This window comes from Pipistrellus hanaki (genome assembly GCF_964339955.1).
Source record: "Pipistrellus hanaki genome assembly, chromosome: 10".
In the NCBI taxonomy this organism is placed as follows: Eukaryota; Metazoa; Chordata; class Mammalia; order Chiroptera; family Vespertilionidae; genus Pipistrellus; species Pipistrellus hanaki.
In genome coordinates, this window is record NC_140512.1 from 47,065,015 (window position 1) to 47,081,431 (window position 16,417).

The window sequence follows — 16,417 nt, forward strand, 5'->3', positions numbered from 1 at the left end:
GGGGGGCTCTGATGTTCGTCCAGATGGCTCCACAGGCTCAGACCCACGGTCAGTCGGAGGGATGAGGAGGGTCTTCTCCAAGGGCATGTCAAGGTGACTTTTCTCTGCTCAAATAGGTTCCTTCCTTGCTCTATCTCATCCAAATGTCAAGGGCCTAAGCACAGAAAAATGATTTCACTCCCCATGCCAGCTTTCTAGATAAAATCATCATCATAGCCCTAGCTGGTTTGGCTCAATGGATAGAGTGTCGGACTGCAGACTGAAGGGTCCCAGGTTCGATTCCAGCCAAGGGCACATGCCTAGAATTTGGGCTTGGTCCCCAGTAGGGGATGTGCAAGAGGCAGCCGATCAATGATTCTCTCTCATCATTGATGTTTCTATCTCTCCCTCTCCTTTCCCCTCTAAAATCAATAAAATATATATATTTTTTAAATCATCATCATAAAATAACTCGTGTCATCCATCATCTACTGTGTGTGTATGCCTTTCAACTACATACTGGCAGTCAAGTGCCACTGAGATAGAAGCAGGTTGCTAGCAAGGGGCCAAGAAGGAATGGAAAACAGTGACCTGAGCAGGGGTACCTGGTCTCTAGAGAAGAGGGTCAGATATGCCTGAAGAACTGCACTGTCTGCACCTTCCACAGGGGGGCAGCAAAACCAGGACCAGGATTGATCTGGTCCAGAAATCTTTCTCCAGAGCCAGTGAGTGTGGGTGGCACTGGGCAGAGCCATTGCGCTTAGGCAACCTGGTATAACAAAAGAACTTGAACTTGGTTTCAGCCAGACCAGCCTGAGTCCTTGTGACCTCAAATAAGGTACATAACCTCTTAGAACTTGGGTTTTCCACCCATAAAATGATAGGGATAATATTTCATTGCTCACATGTGTGGGAGGATTACACGACATGACATGTAAAGTCCTGGAAGCAAGAGGCCCTGGGCCTAGAAGGGGTGGCAGAACAGGGAAGATCAATCCTAATAGGGGAGAAGAAAAACTGTCTGCTCCCGCCTCGAACCCTAAGCACTCTGCTTCTGGAAAGAAATGAGATTAAGCAGACGCTAACAGAGAACGCCCCTAGGGGCTAGGCCTGGGACAACACCCTCAACTTGATTTACTTTATTACTATTTTTCTAAATATATTTTACTGATTTCAGAGAGGAAGGGAGAGGGGGAGAGAGAGAGAGAAACATCAATGATGAGAGAGAATCATTGTCAGCTGCCTCCCGTGGGGATGGAGCCCACAACCTGGGCATACGTCCTTGACCAGAATTGAACCCGGGGCCCTTCAGTTCCCAGGCCAATGCTCTATCCACTGAGTTAAACCAGCCAGGGCTATTTGATCTACTTTAATCCCCACAATGGAAGGAGGTCCTAGCCGTTACATATTTACACCTTATAGGTGGGGAAACGGGGGTAGATGTGAAGCAGTTTACTCTAGAACCGGATTTGGCCTGACCCTGAGCCCATGCTCCTCAGCAGGATGTTGAAGGAGGAGGAGGGAGGGTGATGAGAGATGTTCTGCAGAGCTCCATGGCTGTGCTGGGTGGAAAAGGCAGGGTTTAAGTTCAAGAACAATTGCCCTAGCCAGGCTGGTGTGCCTCAGTGGTTGAGCGTTGACCTATGAACCAGAAGGTCATGGTTTGATTCCTGGTCAGGGCACATGCCCCGGTTGCAGGCTTGATCCCTAGTATAGGGCATGCAGGAGGCAACCAATCAGTGATTCTCTCTCATCACTGATGTTTCTATCTCTTCCTCCCTCTCCCTTCCCCTCTGAAATCAGTAAAAAAAATATTTAAAAGAACAATTGTCCTAGTTGGTTTGGCTCAGTGGATAGGGCATCAGCCCACAGGCTGAAGGGTCTTGGGTTCAATTCCAGTCAAGGGCATGTACCTGGGCTGCAGGCTCTATCCCTGACCCTGGTTGGGGCACCTCCACAAAGCGAGGCAACCAATCAATGTGTCTCTCTCAAATCCATGTTTCTTTTTCTGTCTTCCCTTCCATTCTCTAAAAATTAATGGCAGAAAATATCCTCAAATGAGGATTAACAACAACAAAAAAGAGGACAATCAACTCTTTCCCCCCTCCTCCCACTCACAGCTTTCCTGACTTGAGGCCAGGCTGTCTCCTACCCTGGTTTGAGAGGGTCTTCCAGGCCCCAGGGCACAGCCCACAGCCCCTACCCTGGAGGGCTACCCTTCCCTTGGGAGCTAGAGAACCAGCCTTGGGGGAGGCCAGGAGTAGCATCAGCTGGGAAAGCTCCAGGGAGCAGGCAGGGCCACACAGAAAAGAAGGGAAGGGAGTCGTGTGGGTGCCCTGCCACGGTGACATGCTCATCGGATGACCCAGGGAGCCCTGAGGAACGGTGGAGCTGGGGCCTGGAACGAGCAGGCAAGGGTGGAAACTTGCAAAGCACAGGCGTCAGCATCACTCATCAGAGTCTGAACTGAGGCAGGAGTGTTTTTCTAAAACAAGCTAGTATCCAGAACTCAGAAATGAAGGAACAGCCGCCTGCCACCTAGAAGTTGCCACTAAGGGCCTCCTGGCCTGCCCATCTTAGATGTGCCTGGCAGTTTGGAAGCCACAGTTGAAGGTGCTCGGCCTGTTTTGTGCATTGGGTTCCCCGAGGCGGCGGCCACTTGGGCTTTCAGCTCAGTTGTTTTCCATCTGCCATTTTCTCCATTTTGCCAACTTGCCTCCTGACACCCAGGACCATGGGAGTAATTAACCCTCAAGAAGCCAAGTGTCTGGTCCTTTTTTAAAAAAATACATATATATGTGTTTGATTATTGATTTCAGGGAGGGAGAGAGAGATAGAAACATCAATGATGGGAATCATTGATTGACCACCTCCTGCACACACTGGGGATTAAGCCCAAACCGGAGCATGTGCCCTTGACCAGAATCCATCCTGAGACCCTTCTTCAGACAGCAGGCCAATGCTCTATTCACTGAGCGAAACCAGTTAGGGCTCTGGTCTTTTTTAAGAAAGTGAAAACTTACTGAATGGTACTTTAGCAAACAAAACAATAATTAAAATGCTTACACTTTAACAAAACAAAACATTTGAACCCGTTGTCCTCAGCATCAAATGCCCAGAGCATCTGCACGTGTACTTCGTGGTGGGCAGTCCTAAGTCTTGCGACCTGCGCTCCTTGGATGTCCTGCGCCAGTGGCGGCAGCGAGAACTGTGAAGTCCTTTCTCCTCTGGGGAGCTCGTCCTGACTTCCCCCCTCGCCGGGCTTGTGACCTTGTTTGTGCCCGGCGCTCAGGAACCTGTGTTGGGGTGGTCGGTGCCCTAAGCCCGACTGCCAGTTGCATGCAGGCCACAAGGTGGTGCCTGACTCCCTAGGGTGCCCCCACCTCCATAAACGCGTTGAACATCTGGAGTGACCTGCAGGCGGTCACTCCGTGAATCTCTTTCTATTGTAGGTCTCGGCCCGGGGCGGGTGGAGGCGCAGAATGCCGATCGGCCGCCTCCAGCAAGGAAAGGGTTAAGCCGCCCTCTCCCCACTCCCCACCCCCAGAGAAGGCGAGGGGAAGAGTCCGGCAGAAGGTCCTGTTTACGGCAGCTGCGGAGTCCCCGCGGCCCGGGGAGAGGCGTTGCCGTGGCGACGGGCCGGGCGCCCGCCAGCTGCGGATGAGCTCACTGCGGCGGCGGGGCGCGGGCGGGGCGGGGCGGCGGCGCGGAGCCGCGGGGCGGGCGCGAGCGGGACGCGGCTGCGGGCCGAGCCCGCCTTCTCTCGCCCACGGCCGCGGCGGGGCGGCGGCGACGCGAGCGCAGGGAGCTCAGCTCTCCCTCCCGGAGGAGGCCCGGCGGACCCCCGGGCGGAGGGCTGCGGGCCATGGCGCCCCGGGCCCCCGCCGCCTGCAGCCCCCGCCCCCCCGGGCGCCGGGAGCTGCGCCTCGGAGCCTGCGGAGCCGCGGCCCGCCTGGAGGTAGGACCGGGCCGGGGGCGAGGGGAGGGGAACGCGCTGGGGGACCGGGGACCGAGGAGGGGACGCGCCCGGGGAAAGGGTGGAGGAGACCTCGGCTGGAGCTGCCTCAGCCCGGAGCTGGAAAGGGGCTGTTTGCAGACCGCAGGCCGGGGTTCTCTCCCTTGTGCGGACGTGGGGGCCGAGGCGCTGCAGCCCGACCTGCAGGACGTGAGCAAAGTGCTGGCCAGACGTCCTGATGAGTCTGGGGTGACTTCCAGGGCCCAGCGCTCCTCGAAAACCTGCACAAACTGGGCAGAGCCCACTCGTTTCTCGTTTCTCGCAGTGTTGGGTCCCAGGGGGCGTGAGAGAGAGGGGGGTGGGGGTGGGGTTGAGCAGCCAACCCTCCCTCGCTGAAGTCAGAATTTGCAGTCTGGGAAAAGCAGTAAGGAAAAGACTGTGGAATGATCATCTTTCTCCCACTTTCCCCTTAAGGATGGAGTTGGGAGCCCATGGAGTGGGGGAGGGGAGTTGATATTGAGGAGTGTCCCAGAGGACTGGATTCAAACCGCCCAGAACAGCCAGATCTCAGCTGGGGAGTCCTGGAATGAGGGGAGGGGGGGAAGCGGGGCAGTGCCCTCCAGGGGGGCACAGACGGGCCAAGGGAAGTAGGATGACTGCTTTAACAGGCCGGTGCTGGAAAGGAGCGCTCTAGCTGGAGATGAGATGTGCTCAGGGGTGTGACTTCTCCAGTGCTGTAAAGGACACAGCTACACTAGTCATGGCCCCCGGAAATAGGGGTACAGTAGGCACTCCCCAGTAATTTTGTTATTAAACTCTTGCACCCTCGGTGGTTACTACGTCAAAGAAAAGAACGAAATCCTTTCTGCTTTCGTTGTCAGATATCAGACACACCAAAGGGAATGGAGTAGAACACCTTTAGGGTGTCTGCCTGGGATGGAGCAGAATTCTGCCAGAGTTCCAGGGCGAGCAGTGGCTGTTTTTGAGGAAGGGGAGTGAAGAGGCTGCCGGAAAGGCTGGCCTGCAGTCCCTTTGTTCCAGAAGATTTGAATCCAGTCTGTGCCGTGCATTCATTGACTTAACATTTCTGTGTGCTAGGCCTTAAGGACACAGTGATAAATATCTCCCTTCCTTCCAGGAACTTGCCATCCTAGCTGGATAGTCAAACACAACATTAAGACCAGTTCTGGTCTCTGGCCTGGCTGTGAGTGCTGCCTGCCAGGACAGCCCAGGGCAGGGCCACCCAGCTCAGGAGGCCCACCGAGTAGGTGCTGTCGGGGCTGAGCCCTGAGAACTTCTTCACCAAGCACACAAATCTGGGGAGATGGTTCCAGGCTGAGGAACCAGGCATGGGCAATGTCCCCGAGGGGGAGGGAGGGAGGGAGGGGGACAGGCAGTGTGGGAAGAATTCCTGTAGTGTAGTGTAGTGTAGTGTAGTGTAGTGTAGTGTAGTGTAGTGTAGTGATGGGCTAATCGAGAGAGGAAGAGGTAGAATGTGGTGACAGGCTTGGACACAGGCAAGATGGCTTAGACTAAAACTCAGTGTGGAAAAGTCCAGGAGAAAACACAGCAAAGCAAAAAGAATGGATATTTTGAATGGCCTGAATTTAGCAGATCACAACACTTGGACAATGAATTTGGCTCGAACTTTTCTGGCAGCGTAGAGACAAACAAAAAATACACTGGATTGCATAGTTTTGGGTTTGGGACAACAGAAAGCATACAAATTAATTTTCAGAACAAAATTTTTTTCTGTAATTGCACTCAACTGAGAATTTGTCACATAGTAAAGACTAAAGAGCGGCGTAGAAAAATGTGTTCCTGCCCAGCCGCCATGGCTCAGTGGTTGACCTGTGAACCAGGAGGTCATGGTTTAATTTCCGTTCAGGGCACATGCCCATCTTGTGGGATTGATCCCCAGTGTGGGGAGTGCAGGAGGCAGCCGATTAAGGATTCTCTCTCATCACTGATGTTTCTCTCTCTCTCCCTCTTCCTTCCTCTCCTAAGTCAAGTCACTGAGAAGGAGGGAGCGGGGAAAATAAAATTCCGCATGACTATCTTTCTATACCATCTCCCTGTAATGGCTGGGGACATACTGCATTTCTGTGGGAGACTGAGTGTCAGCTCAGGCTTGAGGGCAGTGAGGGCCCTGGGAATCCTATTTGGAGGAGCCAGGATCCCTCAAATGTAGGAAGGAGTGGCATCTACTTCGAGGAATGTGGAGAGCGAAGCACCCAGGGTGCCCAACCCTGCAGGTTGAAGCAGGCACATTATAGGATGGCTCCTGGTGGGTGGGCGGAGACTCTGGTCTGGAGAAGGAGCCACACTGGGCAGAGTGGGTTGGGACAGCATCTGGCAATCCTGACCAGAGGGAAATGGGGAGAGAGGGAAGACATTTGAGGATTCCATTCAGATGGACGAGTCCACCTCTCCAGGTGGTCCAGGTCTTCCTGCCCTCAGACCTGGGGTTAAGCCTGCTTCTTGGGGGCAGGGAAAGGCTGAGACTCAGGAGGCCAGAGACCCACTCGGAGAGAGGCCAGGGAGGGTGGAATCTTGTGTGCTGCAACACAAGGCACGTTATGGAAGAACGAGGAATTCCAGCTAAGAGCTGACAAGTTCTGCAGACCCAGCCACAAATCTCCCAGCCAGGTCCTTCTCTGTGGTTTCTGCAGAAGAGACAGACCAGCAGAATCTATGTTAGTGTGTTCCTAATGTGCCTTTAAAGTTTAAACCATTTCTTGCCAATAATAGATGCCTTAAATTAACATTGAGGTATGAGAGAGAGTCTACTGTTCCCCCCCAACATCACATTTCTTAACATTTTTTAAAATTTCTTTATTAATTAAGGTATTAAATGTGTCCTTCTTCGCCCTTACCCTTACCATTTTAATTAGAGGTGCCCTGTAACGATGCCGGGGCCTCACCCTAGGCCACGTAAATCACAGTATCTGAGCATGGGCCCTGCTCATCGGGACTTTTGGAAGGTCTCAGGTGATTTTAAGGTCTGGCCAAGTTTGAGAGTGGCTAGTTTAAAGTCAGCAAGAGCCGTGGTTGGCAAACTGCGTCTCGAGAGCCACATGCTGCTCTTTGGCCCGTTGAGTGTGGCTCTTCCACAAAATACCACAGCCTGGGCTATTTTGAAGAAGTAGCATTAGAAGAAGTTTAAGTTTAAAAAAAAAATTGGGCTCTCAAATTTCCATCGTACTGTTGATATTTGGCTCTGTTGACTGAGTTTGCCGACCACTGACCTAGAGGGCTGGTTAGAACAGGGGACAGAAACCTTAGAGTCCAAAAGCAAGGATCCCATAGGATTTAAATTAGGAAGCCTGTTACTCATATTGAAATCAACTGCCTAATCAGCCTTCAACATCAAGATCTAAAGCCGCCGGAACCAGGTACACATAAGCAGTCTGGTAACAGACATATTTATGTGAAGCTGTGTGTGTGTGCGTGTGTGTGTGTGTGTGTGTGTGTGTGTGTGTATGTGAAGCACTTTGAGGACAGAAACTCTAAAAGGATGACAAGGCTTCTGCTGTTCCATCTGTCTGGTCTAACGCTGTTGTATGCAGTGCTGCCCCTTAAGTCTTTCTCTTGTCCTCTGAAACCTTTCTTAAGTGGTGGGCCTCCGACCCATGGGTTCTTTCCACTTTCCTCCTGATATTCAAGTGTATTTGTTCTCTGACCCATGCCTTCTAAATTGGAAAGAAGCTAGAAGAATTAGTTTGCAATTTAACATGCGTAAAGTCTCAGTCGGAATGAATGAAGCTTGCCTGGCCAGTGTGGCTCAGTGGTTGAGTGTTAACCTGTGAACCAGGAAGGAAGTCATAGTTCAATTCCCAGTTAGTAAGGGTTGTACAGATGATTAATGATTCTCTCTCATCATTGATGTCTCTCTCTCTCTCTCTCTTCCTTTCTGAAATCACTAAAAAAATTATATTTTTTAAAAAAGGAATGAGTCTATAGAGTTGATTTTTAGTGACTCGACAAGGTAATCAAAAACGTATTTTGAAGGTTAGAGCCTTTTCCAAGAACCTTCAAATATACCTTGCATCCACCATCAGCAGTACTTTTATACATTTGGTAGCAAAGGTCAGAAGTAGAATATTGGCATACTCCTAATGAATTCTTCTAAAAGAGCAGGTATGGGAAGAAATCAGCTGGCTCTATGGATGATTTTGAGTAACTCATGTAAATTAAAACGGCATCTGTTCCCTCATGTGTTTAATTTTTAAATAAACTTTTAATTTTGAAAAAAAATAATATATATATACCTTGCAGGTAGCTGCTGCTTTGGCTATGGGCAAAGTTGATTCAGCCTCCCTTACTGTTTCAGGAACCTCAATCCCTTCTTTTTTGCCTCCCAAGTGACCAGGGCTGACCCCTGCTTGTGCCGTGTGTCACACCCCGCTCTGTGTCCAGGCATGGATCCTCCTTTCTTCACCAGAACCAGGCAGCCTCCACACGGATCCCAGGCGCTCTCTGAATCCCCCCCACTGGCTACCTAATAGAGATTGACAGGCACATCTTTCCTTTTAACTACAGGAGGCAGTTCAGTGCTTGGAACTGAGTCAAGTGATTAACACACTTCTCTACACTTGATGGTCAAAAGACAGCAATATATCAGGAAGCAATATACCCGACTATCTTTTCCCCTTGTGTTCAAATCATGGTCTGATTTGGGCAGAAAATTAGCCCAAATAACTATTTGTCTAGAAGTTAAGCTCTTTGCCAGCTGGAGCCCAGAGCCGCTTTCTCTTTGGTCTCCCTTTGACATTTTTGTCCTGGGCGTACAGTTGGCTGAAAGAGAGGTAAGCCCGATACCCCCTTTCCTAACTGGCTGAACTACCAAAACCCAAGTTATCGGTTTTTTCCTGGCCTTGGGGGAGGAAGGGGTGAGTCAGCCTCACAGCAAGCTGAGGAGAGAGGTTAGCTTCCTCAGCAGTGGGAAATGTGGAGCGTCCATGCCGCCTTCCGACGTGAGAGGGAGATGGAGCTGGAAAGTGGGGCCAGGACAGGAGGCCTTGACCATAACCATGACCGTTCTTCCATGTGCCCAGGCCCCATGGGCCATGTGACTTATCAGGAGGGTTTGTCACACCAGTTCAAACCGAGAAGCAAATGTATTTTGCTTTATTTTCCTTAGAAATATACTTAAGATTTTAAAGATTACTTCCTTATGCATATTTTTTATGTTCCTATCTATATCATAAATGGCCTTGCCAGACTGGTTTGGCTCAGTGGATAGAGCATCGGCCTGCAGACTGAAAGGTCCCAGGTTCGATTCCTGTCAAGGGCATGTACCTTGGTTGTGGGCACATCCCCAGTGGGGGTGGTGCAAGAGGCAGCTGATCGATATGATTCTCTCATCGATGTTTCTAACTCTTTATCCCTCTCTCTTCCTCTCTGTACAAAATCAATAAAATATATTTTTTTTTAAAAAAGGCCTATGGTCATGATGCCATAATGGTGTCTCAACCAAATGAGCTGCGGCTCCCATGGCAGGAGGTGGGGTGCCTGCAGCGTCTGCTGAGTGTGCGAGGTGTTGCGGGGTGATGGACATGGCCCTGATGGCAGGCTAGGCCTAGGGCACTCTACATGCGCACAATTTAATCATGCACTGCGCCCCTAGTAGTTACATGTAAACTATGAAAGTTATGCTTGTATTGAACAGTATTTTGTGAGAGTAATTCCATGTGATACATACATAGTCCTCTCCTTCTTAACAACTGCCTAGTGTTTCTTCGCATGGATTACTTCATTTGTTTAACAGACTACCTGCAAGGTGTTTCCCCAAAATGTATATGCACTTTAAATGATTCTAAAGTCAGCATTTATTAACATGCAGGTCATCTTCAAAATTTAAAAGAATCTACAGAAATGAATACATTTTTTTGACAACCCTTGTTTTCAGACAGATGACCATTCTGATTCAGGCACTGCTAATAGCACAAAGCAATGGAATTGTAAACATCAAGACATCAAGGATCATTTTTGCTATTTTGGTTTTTGTGTGCCCTCAATTAGCTGATTGTTGTCAATTTTGTATTGTATCTTATAAGTATCCCCATAAAAATAAAAAATAAAAAAAAGCCTAGCCTGGCTGGCGTGGCTCAGGGGTTGAATGTTGAACTATAAATCAGGAGGTCCTGGTTCAATTCCCGGTCAGGCCACATGCCCAGATTACAGGCTTGATCCTTAGTGTGGGGCATGCAGGAGGCAACCAGTAAATGATTCTCTTTCATCATTAATGTATCTCTCTCTCTCTCTCCCTCTCCCTTTCTCTCTGAAATCAAATATATATATATATATATATATATATATATATATATATATATATATATATTAAATCTAGTGACACTTTAGGATAAATTTTCTTTGTTCAAAGTTTAGTCTGGCTTCACCCATTATTTCAAATCAGTTAAACCTGAAAAGGAGTGAGATATTTATGAGCAATTGGTCGTTTTTTATTTTAGCCACCAGAAATACTCTCTTGGCACTTATTCCATTATTTCTGTAAGTTAAATTCCCAGAGTGGAATTGCTAGATTAAAATAGATTTCAAAGCTAAATGCATGTTAAATATATTTGTACTCAGTGATGGATATTTTAGAAATGAGATTCTGATACCCAGTTTTTTATTTTTTTAAGTATATTTTTATTGACTTCAGAGATAAAGAGTGGGAGAGAGAGACAGAAACATCAGTGATAAGAGAATCATCGATTGGCTACCTCCTGCATGCCCCCTATTGGGGATCGAACCAGCAACCTGGGCATGTGCCTTTGACTGGAATTGAACCTGGGAACCTTCAATCCATAGGCCAACACTCTATCCACTGATCCAAACCAGCTAGGGCCTGATACCCAGTTTTTTAAAAATTGTAAAATATATTACCTCTCGTCAAAACAGGTTTGGCTCAGTGGATAGAGTGTCAGCCTGCGGACTGAAAGGTCCCGGGTTCGATTCTGGTCAAGGGCATGTACCTTGGTTGCAAGCACATCCTCAGTAGGGGGTGTGCAAGAGGCAGCTGATCTATGTGTCTCTCTCATTGATGTTTCTAACTCTCTATCCCTCTCTCTCTTCCTTTCTGTAAAAATTCAATAAAATATATTAAATTTATATATATATATATATATATATATATATATATATATATATATATATATCTTTTCCCCAATCCACGTTCCCACTCTAGTTCCTCACTATATTTATTATGATTTTCTATTTAAGAATCATTGATTGGCTGCCTCCTGCACGGCCCCCCCACTAGGGATCAAGCCCACAACCTGAGCATGTGCCCTTGGCCAGAATTGAACCCAGGACCCTCCAGTCCGTAGGCCGACACTCTAGCCACTGAGCCAAACCGGCTAGCCACCCCCAGCCTTTCTTAGTCTCCCTAGAGTAGAGGCCCGAACCCAGGGAAGGAAGTGGGTCAGGTGGATGCTGTGTTGCGTGTGAACTTCTCGTCCCCACTGAGTGAGTCAGAGGAGAAGGGTACTGCTGTCGCTGCCACCATGGAAAAAATAACCGACTGCCTCTTCCCAGCAAATTGGAACCATTCAAACAGGACGCTTCTATGATCTTATTTGTGCTTCTCATGTCCTTGGGAAGTACAGGCTCGACCTCCTCAGATGACCAAGCGGAGGCATTTGTATGGGATCATGCAGTAAATTAGGATTAAAAGGGACCATATCTGATCCAGGGAGAACAGGGTTGGGGGAGAGGCTGTAGAGCTCTGATTTGGTCACTGGGCTGCCTGAGACACAGAATGTGCGTCCCCTAGCCGAAACCAGTTTGGCTTAGTGGATAGAGCGTCGGCCTGCGGACTGAAAGGTCCCGGGTTCGATTCCGGTCAAGGGCGTGTACCTTGGTTGCGGGCATATCCCCAGTAGGGGGTGTGCAAGAGGCAGCTGATCGATGTGTCCCTCTCATCGATGTTTCTAACTCTCTCTCCCTCTCTCTTCCTCTCTGTAAAAAAATCAATAAAAAATAAAAAGAAAAAGAAGAATGTGCGTCCCCTGCAGCGGGGGTGGGACCAGTTTCTCAGCCACAGGCTTGGTCAGGGTGGTAGTGGGAAGGCGCAGGATCCGCCCACAGCAGCTGGCCAATGCCCCGGCTTCTGCCACTCGGTGTCTCCAGCTCTCTGGGGCTCAGAGTGATTCTTTACTTAATACTCAGAGACTGGTTCAGATTTGGAATGAAGTGTATGGCCATCCAACCCCAAGTATGACTGAGTCCCTGGCATCTTGTGGCGACTGTCCTCCTTGACATCTGGTCTATCTCATCATCTGTTGGTGACAATCAACAGACACACATAAGCTCCCAGGACATCAAAAGGGGCCAGTGCTCTCTGTTTACCCTCCAGCTGTGCTGGTGCATCTAATGCGGTGGGAAAATATCAAAGAGGAGAGAGCTAGATGCTTCCCAAAACCACGTGACTTGGTGAGTCCACCACTGCAGAGACGGTGCCCAGAGAGCTTTTAGTCCAGGTTCTCCTTTCGCCCTGGACACAGGGCCACCTAGGTCCTGAGACATAGAGGAAAGAGATGGGTTCAGGGTCAGAGAGGCTGCTCCTAGGTACACACACAGCCATGGGCTCAGACTGCCAGTTGACCGGAAAGAAACTAGGAGAATGCTGCTTTCAGGACAGGGAGATAGAGCAACTGGAAGAGCCAGCCCCCTGAGGCAGGTCTTCAGGTTCTTCTCACATCCCTGGAATCTGGCTTTCATCCCTACCATCTGCCGAGACCTTATCCCAAGTTACTACTGCTGCATCTAGTGGCTGGTTGGCTGTTCTCATTGTTCTTGAGCTCCACAATGTAAGCAGATCAAGGGGATGTAAAACTGGCTCTGACTCCTCTGTGCCATCCCCCAAAATGCTGAAATGCTTCCTGAGCACCTACTGTTTCACCTTCCTGGGACCTGCTGGACCCCCCACCAGGATTCAGCCATTAGAGGATTAACAATAAGGCCATTCTGATTGGCTGATGTCCAAGCCACACCTTTGTTAAGTATTTTGAATATTGCCCAATCTGAGACACCATCTGTTTTGGTAGTCCTAATTGTCTTAAAAAAAAAATAAATCACTAATTCTTTTTCTTTTCTTTATTTCACTCAAAATGTGTTAACTTTTTTGTATATATATATGTTTTTATTGTTGAAAATATTACATGTGCCCTAACTCAGTGTTTTTCAACCTTTTTTGGGCAAAGGCACACTTGTTTCATGAAAAAAATCACGAGGCACACCACCATTAGAAAATGTTAAAAAATTTAACTCTGTGCCTATATTGACTATATATAAAGTAATTCTCTTGAATAGGAATCAAATAAACACAAAGAAAGTATTTTATAATTACTTTATTATGAAATATTAAGTAAACAAAATAGTGAAAAATTATAAAATTCTTGTCTTGTCTGCACCTACAGCACACCAGGCAACATCTCGCAGCACACTAGTGTGCCGCGGAACAGCGGTTGAAAAACGCTGCCCTAACTGGTTTGGCTTAGTAGGCAGAGTGTCAGCGTGTGGACTGAAGGGTCCCGGGATTGATTCCAGTCAAGTGCACATGGCCTGGTTGCAGGCTTATCCCCAGTGCAGGAGGCAGCCTATCAACAATTCTCTCTCATCATTGATGTTTCTCTCTCTCTCTCTCTCTCTCTCTCTCTCTCCCCACCTCCTTCCTTTCTGAAATCAATAAAAATATATTTTTTTTAAAAAAAGAAAAGGAACTATTACATCTGTCCCCCATTGACCCCTTCTAGGGCTGCTCCTGCTCCCGGCCTTCACCACCCTATTGTCTGTGTCCATGGGTTATGCATGTATGCATACAAGTTCTTTGATTGATCACCTCCCACCCATCCACTCTTCTCTGCCTTCCTTCAGAGATCCGCACTCTGTTCCATGTTTCCATATCTCTGGATCCATTCCGTTCATCGATTTATTTTGTTACTTAGATTCCACATATGAGTGAGATCATTTGATACCTGAGTTTCTCTGATTGACTTATTTCACTGAGCATGATACTCTCCAGGTCTCAAAGGGTAAGAGATTCTTCTCTTTTACTGCTACGTAGGATTCCACAGTATAGATGTACCACAGCTTTTTTATCCACTTGTCTACTGATGGGCAGGCACTTGGGCTGGATATTAACCTTTTATCAGATGTGTCATTGCCAAATATGTTCTCCCATTCAGTGGGCTCCCTTTTTGTTTTGCTATGCAGAAGCTTTTTATTTTGATGTAATCCCATTGGTTTATTTTCTCCTTAGTTTCCTTTGCCCAGGAGATGTATCCGTAAACACCTTCAGTTGCTTTTTCAGGATGGCTCTTCTGTATTTTAGTTTTATTTCCAGTTTGTCCTGGGAAAGTGCAGTGTAACTTTCACTTACTCTGCCGCCATTTTGGTGATTCTTTTTCTTCTCATTTCACAACTATTCCCACTGCAGTCACAGCAGACCAATATCTGGGCTAGACACTGTAAAGGGATGAAAATAAGTGCAATGTGTGTGTTCGGCCATCAGACCTCAGTGTCTAGTTGGCAGACCCAAAATGAGTCAAGAGCTGAGCCGCAGGGCAGTGCAGGAATAACCCCCAGGGCTCAGCTCTCCACTCGCTCCTTTTTTGCCACCTCTTTCAGAGGGCTTATTTGTGCTCTCTGGTTCTCTGGCTCTCCAACTTGACATCTCCAGAGTTGTTTTCACCACACCCTTAGATCTTTACCTTTGATTGTCTATTGTGCATGTTTCCTCTTAAATGTACCATTATAAACCTTATCATGTCCCAAAGATCTAAGATGTAATCATACCTTCATGTATCCTCTTTATTTTCTGAGAGTAGCAAATCTTAGCTGCTCTTTCTTACTTTCAGAATATCCCACAGCCGAAACCGGTTTGGCTCAATGGATAGAGCGTCGGCTTGGGAACTGAAGGGTCCCGGGTTCGATTCCGGTCAAGGGCATGTACGTTGGTTGCGGGCATGTTCCCAGTGGGGTGTGTGCAAGAGGCAGCTGATCGATGACTCTCTCATCGATGTTTCTCTCTATCTCTCTCCCTTCCTCTCTGTACAAAATCAATAAAATATATTTAAAAAAAAAAAAAAAAAAGAATATCCCATAGCCTAGTCCTCTAACCTTTTCCGTCTTCATCTCCATGGTCCCCCCCTCCATTCCTACCCTAGCACACATCCCCTAGATCCAGTGCCACCAGTTCATCTTTGTCATGGGCTGGAGCACCCCTGCTTTTCTTCATGTTCCTGCCTCACCAGGAACACGTCCTCCTTCCCTGGGCCCCTGTACGATACTTCTTTGAAGGAGTCCATGACACCTTTGACTTTCAGTCCTCCCCTCTCAATTCCTCCAGTGTACACTGGTTTCATAACCTTTACCACTGCGGTTCAATTTAGTCCTTAAGCCAACCTGACATTGTGACTTTTGGTAAACAGGTGTTAGGCACTTCCTGGGCTCATCTTGTCTTTTTGTCTTGAACAATTGCAATCTTTTATTGCCATTTGTGGGTGTTTTTTTGTTTTGTGTGTGTGTGTGTGTGTGTGTGTGTGTGTGTGTGTGTGTTTTCTGTAAGGACCTTCCCAGATGCAGAGAATTTGTATGAGTTTACTTGAGCCAAAACAGGACAATTGCCAGAAAGCAAGGTCTCAGATGTTTCTGCAAAATGACAGTTTGCAGTTTCTTTCCTGTATTTGAAATTAAGGAAGGGAGGTTAGGAAGATTATGAGAAGAAGATGGGAGAGAGCAAGGCGGGGATTGGATTAAAGGAGAGTTAATTAGATTATGTGCTCTCTTGGGGGTGGTCACTCTTCCAAGGGTCTTAAAGAGAGGCATTTATTTCAAAGGTGTGTTAACCAGACACACAAGGCACAGGGCTTGCTTAAGGCAAAGATAAATCTTTTATTAAAAAAAATTTTTTTTTTTATTGATTTCAAAGCAGAAAGGAAAGGGAAAGAGATAGAAACATCAATGATGAGAGAGAATCACTGATTGGTTGCCTCCTGCACGCCCCCTATTGGTGATGGAGCCCACAACCTGGGCATGTATCCTGACTGGGAATCAAACCCAGGACCTCTTGGTTCATGGGAGATGCTCAATTCACTGAGCCATCACAGCCGGGCCAAAGATAAACCTTTTACTAAAGAAGCTATATGCCACTCAACTGGTGTGGCTCAGTTGACCTATGAGCCAGGAGGTCATAGTTCAATTCCTGGTCAGAGCATATGCCCAGGTGATGGACTCCATTCCCAGTGGGAGGTTTGCAGGCAGCAACTGATCATTGATTATCATCATTGATGTTTCTCGCTCTCTTCCTCTCCCTTCCTCTCTGAAATAAATTTTTAAAAAGTATATGTGTGTGTGTGAAGTTATATATGCCTGGGGCATAACTCCCCACCATGACTCAATTAGGAATTTATGACCAGATCATTCTGTGAGATTACTTTCTATAGAAGACCATTTTCCTGCCCTGCCAGCGTGGCG

General features: G+C 47.8%; 1 protein-coding gene across 1 annotated transcript in view; it reads left to right on the forward strand.

The window, feature by feature from the left end:
• The first annotated feature begins 3,624 nt into the window (after positions 1 to 3,624).
• Positions 3,625 to 16,417, forward strand: part of DENND2A (DENN domain containing 2A) — a 95,617-nt gene continuing 82,824 nt past the window's right edge. Inside the window, 2 exon segments of the mRNA XM_084896734.1 lie at positions 3,625 to 3,892; positions 3,895 to 3,937. Of these exon segments, the coding sequence (XP_084752860.1) occupies positions 3,640 to 3,892; positions 3,895 to 3,937 (296 nt within the window). The 5' untranslated portion in view covers positions 3,625 to 3,639.